The 20601-nt window shown below is 33.4% G+C and overlaps 1 protein-coding gene across 6 annotated transcripts in view; it reads left to right on the top strand.

Annotated features, from left to right (window-relative positions):
• The window catches only part of STAG2 (STAG2 cohesin complex component), a gene marked incomplete at its 5' end in the record, with an annotated part of 116844 nt that overhangs the window by 72221 nt on the left and 24022 nt on the right, over positions 1 to 20601 (top strand). For all 6 annotated transcript variants that reach the window (XM_081125566.1, XM_081125571.1, XM_081125569.1 and 3 more), the window contains 16 exons: positions 972 to 1045; positions 2166 to 2289; positions 2860 to 2958; positions 3052 to 3131; positions 6267 to 6374; positions 7197 to 7308; positions 7905 to 8022; positions 8447 to 8550; positions 9910 to 10002; positions 10135 to 10224; positions 10814 to 11017; positions 12505 to 12575; positions 12867 to 12954; positions 13047 to 13127; positions 15217 to 15309; positions 18155 to 18329. In XM_081125566.1, coding sequence (XP_080981692.1) covers positions 972 to 1045; positions 2166 to 2289; positions 2860 to 2958; positions 3052 to 3131; positions 6267 to 6374; positions 7197 to 7308; positions 7905 to 8022; positions 8447 to 8550; positions 9910 to 10002; positions 10135 to 10224; positions 10814 to 11017; positions 12505 to 12575; positions 12867 to 12954; positions 13047 to 13127; positions 15217 to 15309; positions 18155 to 18329 — 1714 coding nt within the window. The remainder of the gene's footprint in view (positions 1 to 971; positions 1046 to 2165; positions 2290 to 2859; positions 2959 to 3051; positions 3132 to 6266; positions 6375 to 7196; positions 7309 to 7904; positions 8023 to 8446; positions 8551 to 9909; positions 10003 to 10134; positions 10225 to 10813; positions 11018 to 12504; positions 12576 to 12866; positions 12955 to 13046; positions 13128 to 15216; positions 15310 to 18154; positions 18330 to 20601) is intronic.

The following is a 20601-nucleotide window of genomic DNA, read 5'->3' as shown; positions in this document are numbered from 1 at the left end:
GGAAGGGAGAGGGAGGGAGAGATAGATAGAAACATCAATGATGAGAGAGTGTCATTGATCTGCCTCCTGCACGCCCCCTACTGGGGATCAAGCTCGCAACCCGCATGTGCCCTGACCAGGAATCGAACCCCTATCGTCTGGGTCCCTGGTTAACGCTCAACCGCTGGGCGACACCCGGCCAAGCAGGGTTAAATTTTTAAACACGTTGAAAGACCACTTGTACCTTTGACTGTCTGTGCTAATGAACATAAGTTAGCATTATTTGGAAATGCAGGATTATATTCATGAAAAGAAAAAAAAACCATAAAAGCACAGAACATAATCTAAAAGCTAATTGATGCTTACCTTGTGAAAGATTTTTCTCATAACTCTCAAGCTCTGAAATAATTTTCTCAACTCTCAAGCTCTGAATTGAAAATATATGGCAATAGGTAAGTCAGCCAAGATTGGAAATGTTTACTTGATTTTTTTTTCAGGTGAGCCTTGTTTCCCTCAAAAGAATTTAGCAGGGAGGCATTTTTTTTTTTTACCAAGTTATCTTCAAATCCCTTTTGTTTTTTGAACAAACACTAATTAATATGACTCTTCTTTTTCAGAAGACAAAGACCAAGATAATAAAATATTATGCTTTTTTGTTATGAACATATATGTTATATAATAGATAATCTGAATTATAATAAACTACTTAGCGGATTTCTTTACATGTCTTTATATGGTGGAAATTGGTGAGCATTAGAAAAATTAATCTACCAGCCAAACATTAAAAGCCAAGTCAAGTATTCCAGTTATCAAGGGACTTGAACCAATATACAACAGCTCTTAATTTTTCTGTGTTCACTGTTGTCTAGTGGAATTAAAATTTAGATGCCACCACCAAAACACTGGAGAAACCTGCATTTGTACTATAACAAATTTTAGATGTTCTTTCGGTTGTCTTCCATTACCATTGAAAAGAAACGTTTGTTTTTCAGCTTCAAGAAAATCAGGATGAAATAGAAAATATGATGAATGCAATATTTAAGGGAGTGTTTGTACATAGATACCGGTAAGTCAGGACAATTTTTTTTCTATATAATTTTAACTCTGTTCAAGTTTGGAAGTGGTTTAGACTGCATAAAAGTTAGTGGAAGGAATGTTGGCGTAAGATCAGTGGTAGAATATAAGCTCTTCCATGGAATGAGACACTCAGTGCAAGTTATTTAACTGCTCTGAACTTGATGTTTTCTCTCTGAAAAATGGGTTAGTGTTCTTGACTTGTAGCTGCCCAGCAAGTGGAAGCTACTGCTATTATTAGGAGTCAGGGTATAGAACATTTCATTGCTTTTAGATGTATTATGTTAGTAGAGCCTATACACGCTGACTCCTGACTCTCTCCTCTTCCATTTGGGTATCAGTGGGAAAATTTGGATAGATGTGAGATATTTTCTTTTGTTATTTTGCATGAGTAGAGGAAAGACACTGGCAATCTCACCGCCATTTCTGCTGTAAGCTGTTCTTTAGATGTTGGTGGCATTCTTACTCAACTTTGTCCTCATTTCCTCAACTTAGCGGTCACTGAATCAGGTTAATGCTTCCTTTGTGATGGTCCTTTGTCCATTCTTTTTATTTTTATTGTCATCATTACCTTTGTCTATTCACTCATCATTCTCATGCCTAGAGATTTCTGATTTTCCTAAAATGTCCTTTTGTTGCATTATTTTTCTGCTAAAAAGCCTTCAATGACTCATCAGTACCTCCAGGATGAATTAAAATAATTTAGTCTGACATTCAAATCCAAATTGAGGTTGGCCTCAGTGTTATGTGTAACTAATTATGCTCTAACTAGACTATTGTGGAAAATTATGCTCGAACTAGACTATTGTGCCTGCTGTCTTCTGAACACACCATGCCCAGCAGGTTCATATGGCATGGTGTGAAAGGTGGGGATCAACTTTTTTTGTAATTTTATTTAAGTTTAAATATTTATGTGGTGATAATTATGCTTTGCCAACTAAATTGGAAACTTGGCACTCAGAGGCCATGTTTCAGTTCTACTTTGAAATCACCAGTAATACTTAACATAGCGGTATATTTATAGTAGGTTTGAATTATTTGTCATCTCTTGAATAAACAAGTCCTGTGGTATAGTGGCGCTAACATGCATCATTTTTTCTTCCTTCCTTCAGTGATGCAATAGCTGAAATTCGAGCTATTTGTATTGAAGAAATTGGCATTTGGATGAAAATGTATAGTGATGCCTTTCTTAATGACAGTTATTTAAAATATGTTGGTTGGACTATGCATGATAAGGTAAGATATGCCTTACAGACTGTCTGCCTAGACATAGCTGCCTGCAGCTCTCATTCAAAAAGAATTATCTGAATGTAGGTATACCTGGGACCACATTCCTATAGGCCTGTCTCCTTCATTCTGTTCTGTCTGGTCCAGGAAAACATCATCTTTATCATGTAAAGTCCTGTTTATTTTTGAATCTTGGCCACTGATTATTTTTATTAATCTACCTTTCTCTGAAGCTGCTTCTTCATTGACCTTGAATTGAAGTTCCTTGTATGTACCCTTTACAAATACTACTTTCTGTAAAGGAAGACTTAGTATGAAATATGCTACTATTACCTTTCATAATATTTTCTCAGATTTTTAAAATTGTTTATTTGATCTACAAAAATGATAACACCGAAGGTATTTAGTCTGACATATATTTATTGATTCCTATTTTTACATTATCAAAGGTGAGTTTCTGAAGAAATGCTACTGTATAGAACATTTAAAATTTTTAAGTAGAAATATGGTATATGTCTTGACTGTTCAGATTGAGAGCATGAAAAGTTTTAATGCCTTTTCTCCTCTTGTTTCATTTAGCAAGGTGAAGTAAGACTCAAATGTCTCACTGCTCTACAAGGGCTTTATTATAACAAAGAGCTTAATTCTAAACTGGAGCTTTTTACCAGTCGGTTCAAGGTTAGTATACTTTAAGTATTTACAAATCACCTGTCATTTTAAAATATTTTTCTTTTGCTTTCCCTATAAAAATCTTTATTTTTTTGTCCTTAGGATAGAATTGTGTCTATGACCCTTGACAAAGAATATGATGTTGCAGTACAAGCAATAAAATTACTTACTCTTGTTTTACAGTAAGTATGTATTTATTGCATATTACTTATGTCCAGACATTTAAATTATACATTAGAGAACTTGGTTTCATTTATCTAGATCTAAATTTTAATAACTTAAGTCATGGGGTTTTATAGCTACAAGCTTTTTTCTTGTAAACTTGAGAAAATAGGAAAAGGAAACCATGGGGCTAATAAAATTCTGAGCTAGGAATTCATGTGTTCTCATTCTCTTGGTCAGTTTCCTTTCCATTTTACTGTCTTAGATGCTCTCGAAATAAAGTTAAAGACCTGAGTGTAATAAATGTGCTTATTGTATTTTGTCGCACTTTTAGTAATTAGTATTTACTGAAACTAAACTTCTCTATGAACAATCTGAATTTAAACATATTATGTTAAAATGTAATAGTGATGCAAATAATTTTTTTTTAAAAAAAGTGTGGTACCATATACATAAAACATAACGGCTACCATTGTAAATGCGCACGCCAGGAGCATAATGTACACATTGTGCAGCCTTCACCATTATCCGTCTGCAGAGCTCTTTTATCCTTCATATTGAAACTCTGTATCCATTAAACGTTAACTCATCCTTCCTCTTCCCCCCACCCCTCAATCCCCGGTGACTACTGTTCTACTTTCTATCTTTATGAATTTGACTATTTTAGGTACCTCACATAAGTGGAATCGTACAATAGTAGCCCTTTTGTATCCGGCTTGGTTTCCTTTAGCGTATTGTCTTCAGTGTTTGTCCATGTTGTAGCACATACGAGAATTTGATTCGTTTTTGAGGTCCAGTAATATTCCATTGTATGTTTATACCACATTTTATTTATGCATTCATCTGTCAGTGGACATTTAGGCTGTTAACATGATCCAAATAATCGCAAAAGGGTCCTTCCTAATCAAAGCATCTTAATTCTGACACTCATGGAAAATTCATCATCGAAGAGTAGCCAACAAATTTCGATAAAAACTAATGAGAGATGACTGTCCAATATGACTTTAAATCATATTGTAAAGCCATAGTAATTTTTAAATTTTGGTCCTGGGCAGAGAGATTGGAGGCACAGAATAAAGAATACTGTAGAGACAAACGCAGTGCATCCAGGAGCCTAGTATAGGGTGAGGGTGGCATTTCCTATCAGAAAATAAATGGTTTTGTGACTAGATTATATTTTGGGGGAAATAAATTAGATCCCTATCTAATTTCTTATACAAAAATAATTAAATTTGGAAAGATTAAACTTTTTTATTTTGTATGTAAAATGACTGAGCAATATCTTTCTGAGCATGACATAAAACCTAGACATAAAAAAATCATTGGATTAATAACTACATTAAAAATAAAAATGTCTATTAATATATAAAGTACCATAAACTCATAAATCGCAGATTGGGCAAAATATTTGTATCATAGGAATCAGTTTCCATAAATCTATAAAATAAACAGAAACCTAATAGGAAAACAATCAAAAGTTAGTAACCGGATCATTGACAGAAAGTAAAATAAAAACTTAAACATATGAAAAGGTGTTTAGCCACACTTTAGAGAAGTGTATATTAAAATTTGATCATTAGTTTACCTTTTGCTTGACAGAGGTACAAGTGTTTGGTAATGTCCTATGTTGTTGATGGGACTATAATTTGGTATAACCTCTTTGGAGAAAAGTTTTGCAATGTCTTTTTAAAAATTTAAATACATTCTTCTAGCATAGCATTGTTTGTAATAGAATTTTGGAAATAGCCTGCATGATTATCAATAGAGGAGGAATTAAATTTGTATAAGATAATAGCTTATGTAAACACCTTATATGGCTTATTGAATGCCACAGCAGCCCTGTGGGATGGTGGTGGTGGTTATCCACATTTATATGAAATGGACCACATTGTAGTCATTAACAGGGAGGCGCTTCTAGATATATTGACATTTTCTGAAAATTTACCTAACGGGGGGTATTTTGAACAGTCTTAACTATTATATTTTTCTTTAATTTTTTAATTGGATTTAAAAATTATAAATATATATACATATAATTAGAATATTTTAAAAAATCTTGAAATAAATAAGAAAGTAATAGTTTTATTCTCTCTATATTTCTGTAGTTTCTCATCTCCATCCATAATACCTTATAGACATTTTTTCCCCTTGTTTCTGATACTGATATTTTTATAAAGGGTGATAGCCATTTATGTTGGTTCAGCCATGTATATAACTAATAACTGAAACTTAGAAGGAACATTCCTTCTCAAATAGTTAAAATGAGTGAACTGATTTGATTCAGTGTATGGTTTTTTTTAATCATAAACAAGTGATTTTTCAAAAAATGATCTGATATTATACATAGAGTAATTTACATCAAAGGGCTTTTGAAACTTGAATTTTAACATTTTGGTTTTGTTTTTCTCCAAAAGAAGTAACATTTCCTTAAGACTTCAGACTTTTGGAAACCTTGAGCACAGAAAAACCACCAAAAGGATCTGAGATTCTAAACTAACCACCTAATGTACTTATTAGGCTTTTCTCTCTGAGGTGGCGCTCTGATTCTTAATTTACATATAATGGTAAAAACCTAGATTATTTATCTCACAGTAGACTAAAAGCATATAAGGTTTTTGGCACTTAAATTTTAATTAATTCGGAAATCCATTTCTGTTGCCTTAGATGGTATTCAGTACATGATGGATGAAGTATTCTTCATCATTGTGTGATAACTGGGGTGGTATTATATTTTAATGTTGCAGTATTGTCTCTTAATATTACTATGAAATATATGCAGTGTCCTTTGTGATTATTAACCAAGCTCTTTGCATGCCACCACTACACTTTATTTTCTACATTAGTTTATATTATTTTCTCTTCATTTTCCTTTATCGTCCTTGTCTCACATTATTACTTCTCTTTACCATATAATATGTCTTCACTTGCATTATTGACTCTAATTTTACTTCCCATTGATTTTAGATGTTCACAAAATACTTAGCTCTCCTCTCAGGGCAAGCTTTTACTGATAGATGATAATCAAATAAAGTTGATGTCTTCTTTTTAATTTTTCTTAACACAATTTAGCGAAAGTCTGAGCATGGATTTTTGTACTCAATATGCTTAAAATTATGCCATTGCTGAAAAGACTGCTACTGCTTATTTCTTTGTAGGAGTAGCGAAGAAGTTCTTACTGCAGAAGATTGTGAAAATGTCTATCATTTGGTGTATTCAGCTCACCGGCCAGTAGCAGTAGCAGCTGGAGAATTTCTCTACAAAAAGTAAATCTGTATTTCTGTTAATTCATTTTCAAATATACTTTTAAGACAGTAATTTATTGTGTTATAATTTATATGAAAATATATGTGACTTATTTTTTAAAAATTACTCAGTACATATGTACTTTCACATTTTACTATTTCCTTTAAAAGTTTTGATTTCCCTTCAGTTCCTTTATTTGTTAAGTCTTTAAAGGGAAAATGTACTACCCATATCTTTTAATGGATATGCTTTAATGTACCTAACTGTATCACAATGTTAAGACCTTTTCCTAATTTTTCACTTTTTCTCTGATACCACTTTCCAAAAAAAAAAAAGCTTATTTGGGGTGAAGCATTTATTAAAAGGAGTATATGATGTAAAACATTCACACTACAGTTTTCTATTCATTACTATCCAGTGTTCTCTTTTTTATTTATAAAGAAAAACAACCATGATACCCACTGAAAGAGGCCACAAAGTCCAGACTTTGGGATACTTGTGTAAGAGATAGAAGAAAAATATATGTTCAGTTTAAGAGTAATTTATCGTAGTTTTATATGCATAAGTGGTATAGGTTAGTCATTATGATGCTTTTATTAAAGGAAATTGTTGTATACAATGCATGAGTTATAAAAAAATAATTCGCAACTCTGAGTTAAAAATGCTTGGCAGCACCGTCAAGTGTGAGATTATTTACTGGAGCATAGTGTTGGGCAGCATTACACCTACCTCGCCCCCGTTTACTCCTTCATTAGTGCTGAAGTATGGAATCGAGACTGTTTTCTTTTAATTAGGAAAGAATAGTTTTTTGTTTTAAAAGTAAATGTTCTGTGTTGATTCAGGCTCTTCAGTCGTAGAGACCCGGAGGAGGATGGGATGATGAAGAGAAGAGGACGGCAGGGCCCAAATGCCAACCTTGTGAAGACCTTAGTTTTCTTCTTCCTGGAAAGTGAGGTTAGTTGATGTTCATTTTCTGCTTATGCCAATTTCTTGAGGATATTTCCCCTGTTCATGCAGGATGTTGTTCTATATATATATATTTATTTGTAATGTTTTTGACAGGTTTTGGTATCAGTAATGCTGAACCCCTAAAGTGAGTTGGGGAGCTCTAGGGCTATTTAAACTTCACAGGATGAAGAGAAATAATTCATTTATATATTGGATTGACAAGTAAACGTGTATTTTGTTTTATGTAACCATAATTACTCCCATTCAGTTAAAGTAAATTTGTAGTACATTTTCTTAATTGAGACTATAGGTAACTCATATAATATTGATTTCAGATAGGCTGTAAATATGCATGCATATAATCTTTTCAAAAATAATTTTCATGTTAATGATTATTGCAAGAAATGTTTAATGATACTACCTTAGAATGTGTACTTCTGCAGAGCAAGCTAAGGCAGTTTTTCTCTGTCCTTTCTTCCATTTGACCTCAAAAAACAGATTGCTGTTTGAGTTTGTACATGGTGTCCGAAAAGCTCCCATTCTTTTGAGTTAAGGCTTGTATGCTATTTGTTTAAGAGCACATTGCTCTTTTTTAATTTTAGTTACATGAGCATGCAGCATACCTTGTGGATAGCATGTGGGACTGTGCTACTGAGCTGCTGAAAGACTGGGAATGTATGAATAGCTTGTTGCTGGAAGAGCCACTTAGTGGAGAGGAAGGTAAGAATGTTAATTATGGTATTTTTGTTGTCTAGACAGTTTTGAAAATTCCATTTGTTTTTGTGTTAAAATAATTGAGTGAAAACCTTACTTTGTGAATAATTTTGTTTTCATACACATGAATTTTATGCTGTGTAGACAGATGTAGTTGCCATCAACATTCTTGAAATTTTTTTGTATCTGTGTTCACATTTTTTTTTGCTCAAATTGTGGATCAGTGGTATACAGATTTGTAATGTTTAGGAAGGTTTAACTTGTTTTGATCCTTTCTGTGATACAGTAATGGAATTTTTTTTGGTATATTATAAAAGGAAATGGCCAGGTTCTATCATAGGCAGAAGGAACTCTTATGTAATAATTATAAATGGCATATAGGGAAAAGAAATAGATTAATTCTTTCTGGGTTTTTTTTTTTTTTTTCCAGCACTGACAGACAGACAAGAGAGTGCTCTGATTGAAATAATGCTTTGTACCATTAGACAAGCAGCTGAATGTCATCCTCCTGTGGGAAGAGGGACAGGAAAAAGGGTATGCCAATATATTTTTAGTATTCTAAACCTTGTTTTTCTTTTTTCAATATCTTTTCTAAAGTTATACTTGGAACTATAGAACCAAATTTTTGAATCTTACATTTTATTTTTCAAGTGATCTTTGCTTGTAAATATGTGTTAGATGTAAATTTTCAAGCATTAGCAGTTTGGGAAATTTCTTCCATAACTTCGTTAGTTACTACAGAGATACAGTGATTGACAGTTCTTGCCTTCAAGACTGAATGTAGTGCACTATTTTAGAATGGTGCATTTGTCTGTTCTGGTTTATTTTTAGATTTGCTTTAAGTTTTTTTATTGATTGATTTGAGAGAGAGATTGATTTGTTGTTCAGCTCATTCATTCATTGGTTGATTCTTGTATGTGCCCTGACCCAGGGATCAAACCCCCAACCTTGGCATATTGGGACAATGCTCTAACCAATTTAGATACCTGGCCAGTGCTTTAGATTTGCTTTTAATAAATAAAACATAATTATTCATTAAAATGGGAAATTTCTGCTCTGGCTAGTGTAGCTTAGTTGGTTGCATGTCATCCCATGCACTGAAAGGTGGCGGGTTCAAGTACCCATCAGGGCACATGCCTGGGTTGTGGGCTCGATCTCCAGTAGGGGGCGTGCAGGAGGCAGCCAATCATTGTCTTGATCTCACATCAATGTTTCTCTCTCCCTTTCTTTGTTAAAATCAATTTAAAAATGACTTAAAATGGGGAAATTCCTATTTCCTGGGATTAGATTTTAATGCATTATTGCAAAGTTCACATATATTTGTATTATAGACCAACAATTCCATAGGCTTTCAAACTTTTTTGATTGTGAAGCACAAAAATACAATTTTATTTTGTTAACCTAGTACATATCTATATATGTGTTTTTGTGTGTAACTAAACGAAATTTCATCAAATACTGAAACTTACAATATGTGATGCATTCTAGTTTGCTTTCTTTCTGTTTTTTAATTACTGGTAGCAACTTATTATATTGATTTCATAACCCATGGATCACGGCGTGCAGTGTAGAGTAGGCTGAAGTGCTGCTCAATCCCATGATTATATAAGCTTATAAACTGGATTTCCTGTTCCTGACTGCTGCTTCTTGGTTAGTCTAATTGGGTATTGATTTTGCCTCCAGAACTATTTAAAGTTTTTTTGTTATTTCAGGTGACTTTTTTTCCTTATAATGTGCAAGTTATTCTTTGTCACTTTTGGGTTTCAAGTTTTATAGTAATTTTTGTATCCATCATCTAAACTGTAGTTTTATTATTTATTTTGTATATCTTAAACTTGAGCACCTCACAGTGTCTTGGCTTAGTAAGTACTTATAAATGTTGTGTTACTTTAGGTGCTGACAGCGAAGGAGAAGAAGACCCAGTTGGATGACAGGACAAAAATCACTGAACTTTTTGCTGTGGCACTTCCTCAGTTATTAGCTAAAGTAAGTTTGTGTCAATATCAGAATGTTACTAGAAAATGACAGGTTTTGTTCAGAAGTGTCACACAGAATTTTATTGTAATATTTACTTACCATTATTGTGATGTTTTTGACTTTTTTTTTTTAATTTCAAAGTACTCTATAGATGCAGAAAAGGTGACTAACTTGTTGCAGTTGCCTCAATACTTTGATTTGGAAATATATACCACTGGGCGATTAGAAAAGGTATGCTGTTTCCTGTGTATTAAAAAACCTTGAAAAATAATTAGATCATCCCGTCATACTGTTTTTTAACAATTTTTAAGATATATTTTTGTAACTTCTAATGTGAAAGGAAACATGGCTTACATGTCTTCTGTATTTTAGATGAGTTGCATTTAGAGAATGGCACTAACGGAGCTTCCCTTCGATTCATATTCACGGTCATCCTCTCATTCCTGCCCGTTATGTGACTATCACTGATTATTTGTGGAGATTGGGGGTGGGTAACAGGACAATAACAGTTACAGAATGAAAGCAGCTAATATCCATTGAATACTTTTACTGTGTTCCAGGAACTGTTGTAAGTTCTTTATATGTATTAAAATTCTCACCAAAGCCCCATGACATAGGTGATGCTACTCCTGTTAATGTTAAGGAAATAAGCAGGGATGGGTCAGTGTATTTATTTACCATGACTAGAAAAACACCTTAAAATCCATGTCCTATTTGTTGTAGAGTTACCTTATTTTAAGCTTTTCACCATGGTGGTGTAGTCTTCTTGTGCCTATCACGTATACATTAGTTTTAATGAAAAAAACTGTTGATTTTGCAGCATTTGGATGCCTTATTACGACAGATCCGGAATATTGTAGAGAAGCACACAGATACAGATGTTTTGGAAGCCTGTTCTAAAACTTATCATGCGCTCTGTAATGAAGAGTTTACAATCTTCAACAGAGTAGACATTTCAAGAAGTCAGCTGATAGACGAGTTGGCGGATAAATTTAACCGGCTTCTTGAAGATTTTCTGCAAGAGGTATATATTACAAGTTTTTTGTCAGTTGGGCCCCCTCCCCTTCAGTAACCGAATTATTCACCAGTCCTGGTGATAGTCCCTGGCAGTATGTTGAAAAGATGTTCAGACTTTTTGTTCTGTGATTCATCTGCTACTATTACTCGTCCACCAACAAAGGAAGGTGGTAAAAATCTGTGACTTGGGGAGGTGAACACAAAACTTAACATCTTTTAAAAATTTTTTTATTTTAAAGAAATGATCTGGGAAGTGCCAGGGTTTAGTTGAATATGAGGCTGTTAGGGAACAGAGTGTTAATGGAACAGAAAAGTAGAGCTAGCCTCTGGCCATGTAGTCTCAAAAAGTAGGGTATTTCTTAGTGTTTGGTCTTTGATATTATAAAGCCTTGAGAAACCACTGTTATACCCATTGTTGATTTTTGGGTTTCACATGTTGTTCCTATCATATTTCTAAAGAGGCTTAAAGCGAGGCGCTCAAATGCACTTGTATTTTTATTATGATTTTTATCATTTCTGGAAATACATTTAACAGTTAAATTGATTTGCATAAAATAAAAATTGGTACTTCTCAAATTAATGTATTTAGCCTTTTCCACATCACTTTTTATCATTATTGCTGCAAAAATCATATGGACTTTGTAATTTTCAGGTTTCTTTTTAAGAATTACTTCTTTAACTTTCTTTTTGTATGTGTGTAACATTGCATGCTCACTAATTTTTGCTTAGTTGGCAGTTCAAATATATTGGTGTACAATGATCACATTATTAGTTAAAATTTTTAATGGCTCTACTCTTGGCTTGATATGATTGTTATTAGGACAAGTTAATTTAAAATCAAGCAGTGTTTTGTTAATTAAATTTAATTACTTTGTAGAAAAAATTAAAGTTTAAAAACAACTAAGCATTATTTGAGAGACCTAGGGTTTGATACAGTAAGTTGGATAGTATTTAACAAGCTTTATAAGTTTCATGTATTAAGACTCATAAAATTTTCAAAACCTTAAGTTACTCTAAATTGGACAGTTGCTATCCAGAAAAGACTGGCATGCCTCGTACTTCCTCAGAGGTTTTTTCCAGATTAATTGTGATTGGCCTGATTCATCTTTTTTTGTGTGTAGGTTTGTCCTTTAGGTGTTATCTTTATGATGTCTTGCTTGCTCTCTAGTATTTTTCTTTATTGTCTTAATGTATTTATTAATGTGAAAGAGCAGATGTCTTCGTAGTTTTTGTGTCTGGGCTACATAAAAGAAAAAGGGAGAATGTCATTCACTTTCTCTCTCGGGTATAATGTACCTGTGGTAACAATTGTATCGATTCATCACTCCAGCCATACTGCTTTAAATTTGGCCAGATTTTAGGTATTGAATGGTACGGTTAACGTTTTTTATTAGGTTATTCTTTCTTTTCAAGGCAGTATTGCCAGTGTGATAGCCTGAAGTGTTCTACTTTTGTGGTTATTAATGTTCAATATTGTATAATTGATGCTCATAGGGTGAAGAACCTGATGAAGACGATGCATACCAGGTATTGTCAACGTTGAAGAGAATCACTGCTTTTCATAAGTAAGTTGAATCTTAAAGTTTCTGCTAATTTCTTAAAGCTGTAGCAAAACCAGTTTATATGTTTTGGTTATTATGTCAGATTCTTTGCTAGATTTCTTGTGCTTTTGGGGGAAACGTACTTGAATTGGATAATCACTGAAAAATTAACTAACATACTTTTAAAGAAATACACATTTTTTGTTGTGCATGTTAAAAAGTTCACTATATTTTAACAGCATTCTATTAACACTCAAGTCCAAAACAAATGTGATTAAGCTTAACTTTTTAATATAACTTAATTCTTTTTTACAGTGCCCATGACCTTTCAAAGTGGGATTTGTTTGCTTGTAATTACAAACTATTGAAAACCGGAATTGAAAATGGAGACATGCCTGAGCAGGTTTTTATTATTTACAAGTTTCATACTTAACTTTGAGAAGGAAGACTTGTGACTTGTTAATTGTAAGTTGATTTTCTCGGTTCTTTTTGCAGATCGTTATTCACGCACTGCAGTGTACCCACTACGTAATCCTTTGGCAGCTTGCAAAGATCACTGAAAGCAGCTCGACGAAGGTTTGTGGTAGTTCAGTGGGGTTTTTATTAGACTAATATCATTAACTGTTGTCAGCCAGCTTATACATTTAATAGAACCAATTTATTTCAATTAAATCTTGCTTACTTCTAATCTACTTTTTAGGCATGTGTACTTTTAAAAACAGTCACATTTGCAGTTTGATGTGTATTTATTGAAAACCTATTTTTGCTTCGGGGTATGATTTAAAATTAAAAATTCTTCACATTTGAAGGTGGCACAACTTATGGATTCCCATATTATTCTCAAAAGTATTGAGTACATAACAGAAATATAGATTTTGTAAATGATGACCAAGAGCCTTTGAAACAAGCAGATGGCAGCTATTGGATTACAGAAACTGATGATAATAAGCCAGTTGCCTTGGTGGTGTTTTAGGATCACCTTGTTCACTCAGGATGTCTCTGCTGGTTTTCCAAATTGATAAATCACTTTCTGGTTAAGTGTAATGTTCCAGCTATCATGTCTTAGAACTTCCATATTTTATCTGTAATGGTAGTCCTTGATGTGGTGTTTAATAACTGAACTAAATAAAATAGTACTGCCTTTCCATTTGTAAATTAGAAGCTTGAAACATTGTACTTACAGTAGTGGATGTTGCCTTAAATATTATTCCGGCACATTTTTATAAATACTAAGCAGTATCTGGAAGTTACAGAATTAGTTGCTTATAGGAATTTTCCTCATAAAGGAATTCTCTCTAAAAAAAAATCCAATTGGCTTTATTCAACAGTAAATGAATCGGGCAGTATCCCATCTAGTAAATAGGAAGCTAGCCTGGCTGGTGTGCGCAGTGGTTGAGCACCGACCCATGCACCAAGAGGTCACCTGTTCAATTCCTGGTCGGGGCACACGCCCAGGTTGCGGCTCAGTCCCCAGTAGGGGGTGTGCAGGAGGCAGCCGATTGATGTTTCTCTCTCGTCGATATTTCTGTCTTTCCCTCTCCCTTCCTCTCTCTAAAATCAATAAAAGTTTTTTTTTTCTTTTAAAAAAGGTGCTCCCAGGAATTCTGATAATAAGTTTGTTTTGTATAAAATCACAGAAAAATTTAAATGCTTAGAATTCCTCTGAGATTTTTTTAAGAACAAGATGCTGTATGTTTCCCCCTTGAAAAAGTAATGCAGTTTTGTTGTTAAAATAGAGTACTTTTTGTCAAACACCCAAGAATTATCAAGCTGATAGTAGAAATTGATCATATTAGTAAATATTTACTTAAATTGAAAGTACTGAGTTAAAAATTTAAATGGGAAAAAAAGGTAATACTTTTAGTAGAGGAAAAGGGGTATCATGAATGTTATTGAATATAAAATTATGTTGAAGCTTGGTTGAGTTTTCACCAAAGTGATGTTCAAGTTAAACTGGGTTTTATTTAACTTGTCTATTACAAATACCAAATATGTACTGATATTCTGTCATTTTGCATTCGGTATCAGAAGATAGGTCAAAGATTATGCCTTAAATAAATTAGTGTGGATGAACTTTACTGAATGGTTTTCTATTTTAAATATTTAGAAATAGAGAAAACACAAGAAAAAGATTCATTTTTTTTTAAATGTAAGTTTGTGAGACATTTAAAATTGTTTTAAGTGGACTAATACCACAAAGCTGATTTTTGTTCCTGTTTTTAAAAAGTACAACCAGTATCCTTCACATAAGAAATGAAAGATGCAGTTCTTTTTTAAATTAATTTCTTCCATTCATAAGTTGGCCACTTTTCAAATTACAGAGTGAGGATGGAATATAAATCTTTACTCTTTAAGCATTCTGAGGTAATGGATTTATTAAAGAAAGCCGTATAGAGAGTTAGATAAGTTTTCTTATTCTGAAGGGCCCAGACCACTTAGGGTATTATCCATTAATATACCTGATAGTTTGAAGGCTGCGATTTTTTGCAATTTTTAAGAAACATGGTCTCGTGTTTTCCTTTCTGATACATAATAAAAAGAATTTAAATCTAATGTATAAGCAGAGTTAATATAGTTAAATGTATGACAATGTTTATGTAATTTAAAATATTTTAAGTACTGAGTTTTTTATACAGTATTTTTAAATGTGAAATTTTTTTTCAAGGAGGACTTGCTGCGTTTAAAGAAACAGATGAGGGTATTCTGTCAGATATGTCAGCATTACCTGACCAACGTGAATACTACTGTTAAGGAACAGGTTCGTAACTACTGTAGATAGCAATCTTTTAAAGGAATGTTAATAAATATTTGAACTGATGTAATACTGAGATTGAGCAAAGTAGAAATAACATATCCATCCATGTATACCATGCTCAAAAAATAACTTAATATATTAATTTCATATGGAGTTTATAAATTGCATTACAGATTACCCTCATGGTATTCTGTGTTATTGTTTCTTTATGACACTCTTGGTAAACAGACCCATATATACAAATTAAATATCTGAAATTACAAATGTTATTCTTGAAAGCAACAAGTATAACAAGTATGCCTCAAGGAGGAAAGGTCCATACAGTTTTCTCATCTCTGAGAATATTATCAGATACTGACATTCCTGCTTGTCCTGATTGTATGTTATTTTTTCTTATGTGGACTTTGTCAGACAATCATTTTCCTGTCTTCAAAGTATTACCTTCTCACCCCATATACCCTTGTGATTCTAATACTGCCAACTTTCTCATTCTGGAAATATATTGTTACCTGGTACCATAGGTAGTTTTCCCATCTGTAAAAAAAATTCTGATCCTGGGTCTAAAAGCCTATTGAGCTCTAATTTCCTAATAGAGGATTAATCTTTTTTGGACACATGCTTTTTAAATGCTTTTATGGGATAGATGTTTTTATAATCATTTCATAAGAAATATTAATAATGATATAGTCAAAATGCTTATGGTGATTTTTAAGGTTTTATGAACATTTCATTTTGCTTAGCCTTTGTGTATTGGGGTCGGCCCCATTCATCTTTATCAGTGCTATTTTCAGCAGCTCTTGTTATGTTGGGTGCTGTTTATTCTAGTTTAGGGTATATTTACTTCTTAAAGCTACCAAGAAAGTTGTTCAAATATAATAGTCCAACTACGAAGCTACCAAGTTGTTCAACCCTTTCCTTTTGTTTGTCACTTGTCTTTATTTCATTTTAAAAAATGAATATTAAACTAACATTAAAGAAATACATTTGGATTGTTACAGCTAAAACTTACATTTAATACCTCACTATTGGGCCCATTTTTCTTCTTATTTCCAACTCCCTTTTGTCTCTCCCATGTGTACATGCTTGGGCACAAATAAATTAGAATATATTAATGGCCAACACCCAATTACTGGATTTTGCATTTTCTTGCAAAAGTGTAAGGTATATTGCCACAATTATTACATTGCTGAATTCTTTTCAGTTTTAAGTATATAATTTTCTACTCTAGCAATAAAGAAATTTGGAAATTCAGTTTTCATCTCTATAAATCAGATGAAAGGAATGACATTTCTAAAGGTAGTAAACTGAGTTTAGAGTTGAACTCTTAAGAGTAGGATTTTAATGAAATATGCACTAATATAAGCTTAACAAAATATTTTCAAATGCCACCAAGATACTCAGCTGATTCCCTGTTTGTTTTTTTGTGTTTTTGTTTTTTGTTTTTTTTTTACAGTGTTAACATATTTCCTTACATAATTTGTTGTTCAGGTCTTGGAGATGGTTTGGTCATTAAATAGCTTGTGTGTAGTCTTCCTAACAAGCTTCTAGAACTATGTCCTGGGCAGCTCCCTTGACCTTCCAGTTCACCTAATTAGTAAATATCACCATACTTAGCACTTTGTATTGTTACTGCGTACGTTGCAAAAGTTTCTGTAAACTCATATTCAGAAAGGTATAAAGTAGTAGTGTAGTAGTAAAATAAGGAGAGGAGACTGACAGAAGAGGTAAATTCATAAAGAGAAAAAAGTAAATGTCATTAGTTCCAAAAAGGTAAAACGGTGTTCTCATTTGTATTTCTGGCAGTAGTCTTTCTTTAAATGTAATTTACCGTTGACTTTGTGACCCCCCAGATTCTATTTTCATTAACCTTCCCAACAGGTAACTTTTTCCAGTTAACTTCTGACTAATTTTACCAGTGTTTGACTCCATTTAAAACTACTGGTAGAGTTTCGTTAAGCTCCTTGAGATAGAACTTCAGCCTTAAGTTTATGACACCTACCAGGTTTGCCTGATTTGTAGTAAGCAGCCCATACTTGGTTATGTGTTTTCTACTTAAGCACCACATATATTGACAATGAGAGTAGTTAAAAAGTACCATAGCCTTTGTGATCCCTCTTCTAAGAAATCATCTATGAGATACTCATCTCCTTGATGTCATATTTTTCCATAGAAAAAAAGAATGGTACCAAGCTCATGCATTATTTCATGTTTGAGAATGTATACCACGGGGTATTTTGGTATAGTATATAGAGTGTAGGATTTGGAGTCAGAAAACCTGAGGTTGCACCCTGGCTTCATGTTTTGGTAGTGTTAGCATATTACACAAGTCATTTAAAGTTTCTAAAAATAGCCCTGGCCAGTGTGGCTCAGTGGCTAGATGGTTGATGCTCACACCAAAGGGTCTGGGGTTCAATTCCCGGTCAAGGGCACGTACCAGGTTCCATCCCAGGCACCAGCCTGGTCGGGGCGCATGCAGGAGGCAGTCAGTCAATGTCTCTCATCGAGATGTCTCTTTCTCCCCCCCTTCCCTCCCTGCCTCCCTTCCACTCTCCAAAAAGCAATGGAAAAAATATCCTGAGGTGAGGATTAACAACAAAGTTGCTAAAAATAAAAAAGAATATTTGTCAAATTACCTTGCTGTTAGTAAAGCGTGATGTAAATATTATTAGTAGTCATTATTACAGAAATTACACTGATCAGCTTTAAAATCTTAGGAAAATACTATACAGTATATTGATTTTTCTTAATAGTTCCAAATATAGAAAGTTGGATTCTATTTCTGTGGTAATGTATGGCAGTTGATGAGAAACCTTGATTTATAGCTTTTTTTTTTTTTTTTTTAAAATAGGCCTTCACTATTCTATGTGATATTTTGATGATCTTCAGCCATCAGATTATGTCAGGAGGGCGTGACATGTTAGAGCCGTTAGTTTACACCCCGGATTCTTCGTTGCAGTCTGAGTTGCTCAGCTTTATTCTGGATCATGTCTTCATTGAACAAGATGATGATAACAACAGTGCAGGTAATTTTATGGCCAGCATCTTGTTAAATCTGTGTACCTACCATAAAGCAAATTGAAGTAACAATGATGTCAAGTGTTGTAGTACTATTTCATATTTTATTCCTAAAACTTGAAACACAGGTACGTGTTCTAGAACATTTGTGCTCATTTCTTACAACATTGTAAAGATAATGTGATGATATGGAGCATAGGTTTTGGAGCCAGATCTTTCCTTCTCACTGGCCTTGAGCCAGCTTTTCTAATTTATAGCTACCTTACAGAATAGTGCGAATTAAATAAATTGATCAAAGTGACTAGTACAGTGCCTGGGCATATAGGTACTCAATGAAATTTACACCCCCTTTCCCTTAATCATTGGTAATACCGGTATTCAGGTAATTTGAGTAGAATGAAGTGTTTAAGTTTTTGTTACATACTTTCACAAAATAGGTTTTTATATTTTAGCGTGGGATATTAGACTATATGTAATTTCTTAATGCTAGAAAGTTTGAAAGGATTTTATAAAAGTCTGGGGTGGTACAGAATGTTCACAGGAAAAATACAGAACTAGCCTTGCCTAGGGTTAAGTTACTCTTTACACCCTTATTGCATACCCAGTGCCTTAAGGCAAGCAAAGGTCATGCAAAAACAAATACTATTTGGTGGCTTATTTCTGTTTGTTTTTAAAAAAAATCAAATTCTAAATGACACTATTTTTTTTTGCCTCGAAATGCCTTTTAATGTCCTTTATCCATTTTTCTTGTGTGTGTGTTGTGTATATAATTATTTTTTTTTAACATTTTTAATTTTTTAAAAATGTTTTCAGTTACACTTTACATTTAGTATTATTTTGTATCAGTTTCAAGTGCACAGCATAGTGGTTGGACAATCATATACTTTAAAAAGCATTCCCCCAATATTTCCAGTACCCATCTGGCATCATACATAGTTATTACAATATTATTGACTATATTCCCTATGCTGTACTTTACATCCTCATGACTATTTTGTAACTACCAACCTGTACTTCTCAATCTCCACCATTTTTTATTTCTGGGTTTGTTTTTAACCTGAAGGTATACTCGAAGGATAATGTCTCATGAGTATATGGATATACATATATATATCCATACAGAAATGGACACCTCACTGTAAAACAGCATTTAAATAAATACATGTAATTCTAGACAGGGTTCAAAATTCTTAATATCTTGGTAATTCAGTCTCTAGGGGGGAAAAGTCTATAAATCTCTAGGTCCAGAGGCAGTATTAAACAGCATTGTTTAGAAATCCATTGTAATCACAGTATCATTAAGGAAAAGCTAGCCTATATATTCAGTGTAATCTTTTTAAAAAATAAACAATATGTTTTAGGTTTCTAAGCAAATGCTTTGTTGTTCTGGAATATGCATGGTGATAACTTTCTGATGGTCCGTCTTAAATTCTTTATAATAAAATTTTGTTTTAACTTATTAGCAGTTATCACGGATTATCAAAGACAGGGCTAAATAAATACTTGTTTAAAAGAGCATTCTTTCTTTACACACAATTTTTTTTTATATTGGGAGTCTTAAATTGAAGACCTGACAGGACAGGATATGCACCCACTCTTCACCAAAGAGGAAATCTAAATGGCTAAATAAAGGCAAGAAAACCTTACTGATAACCAATGAAATGTAAATCAATATAAGGTGGTGTGTTTTTTGTTTGTTTTTTAATATATCTTTATTGATTTGAGAGAGAGGAAGGGAGGGGGGAGAGAGAGAGAGAGAGAGAGAGAGAGAGAGAGAGATCAATGATGAGAGTCATTGATCGGCTGCCTTCTGCACGCCCCCTGCTGGGGACCAAGCCCGAAACCTGGGCCTGTGCCCTGACCAGGAATCGAACCACAACCTCCTGGATTCTGGGCCGATGCTCAACCCCTGAGCCATGCTGGCCGGGTTTTACATAGCTTTTTATGTAAAAGGCTTTATCACAATTTTATTTTCAGTATCAAATAATTAGAAACAGTCCTTTCGTGGTACATGGAGGCTGTAGTCTGTCCACTTGATAACCGAATGTCAAGATCTCACATAATGGATCAGGGCAGAAATATGTGAAGTCTTAAAATGACAGAATGGTTCCTAGGCCAGTCTGAGTATGTGTAATATGGATAAAGGAAGTATGTGTCGATAAGATCTGGGATAGGATTAATTTTGGAAGAGATTGGAGAATTTCTGAGATTGGCTGCCCCCAGGGAACAAAGGGCCTTAACCAACATATTGAATATGTAGATCTCATTGACAAACTATCC

Source organism: Miniopterus schreibersii, assembly GCF_964146895.1.
Source record: "Miniopterus schreibersii genome assembly, chromosome: X".
Taxonomy (NCBI): Eukaryota; Metazoa; Chordata; class Mammalia; order Chiroptera; family Miniopteridae; genus Miniopterus; species Miniopterus schreibersii.
Note: the sequence above shows the minus strand (reverse complement) of the source record. Positions and strands in the feature narration are given on the sequence as shown.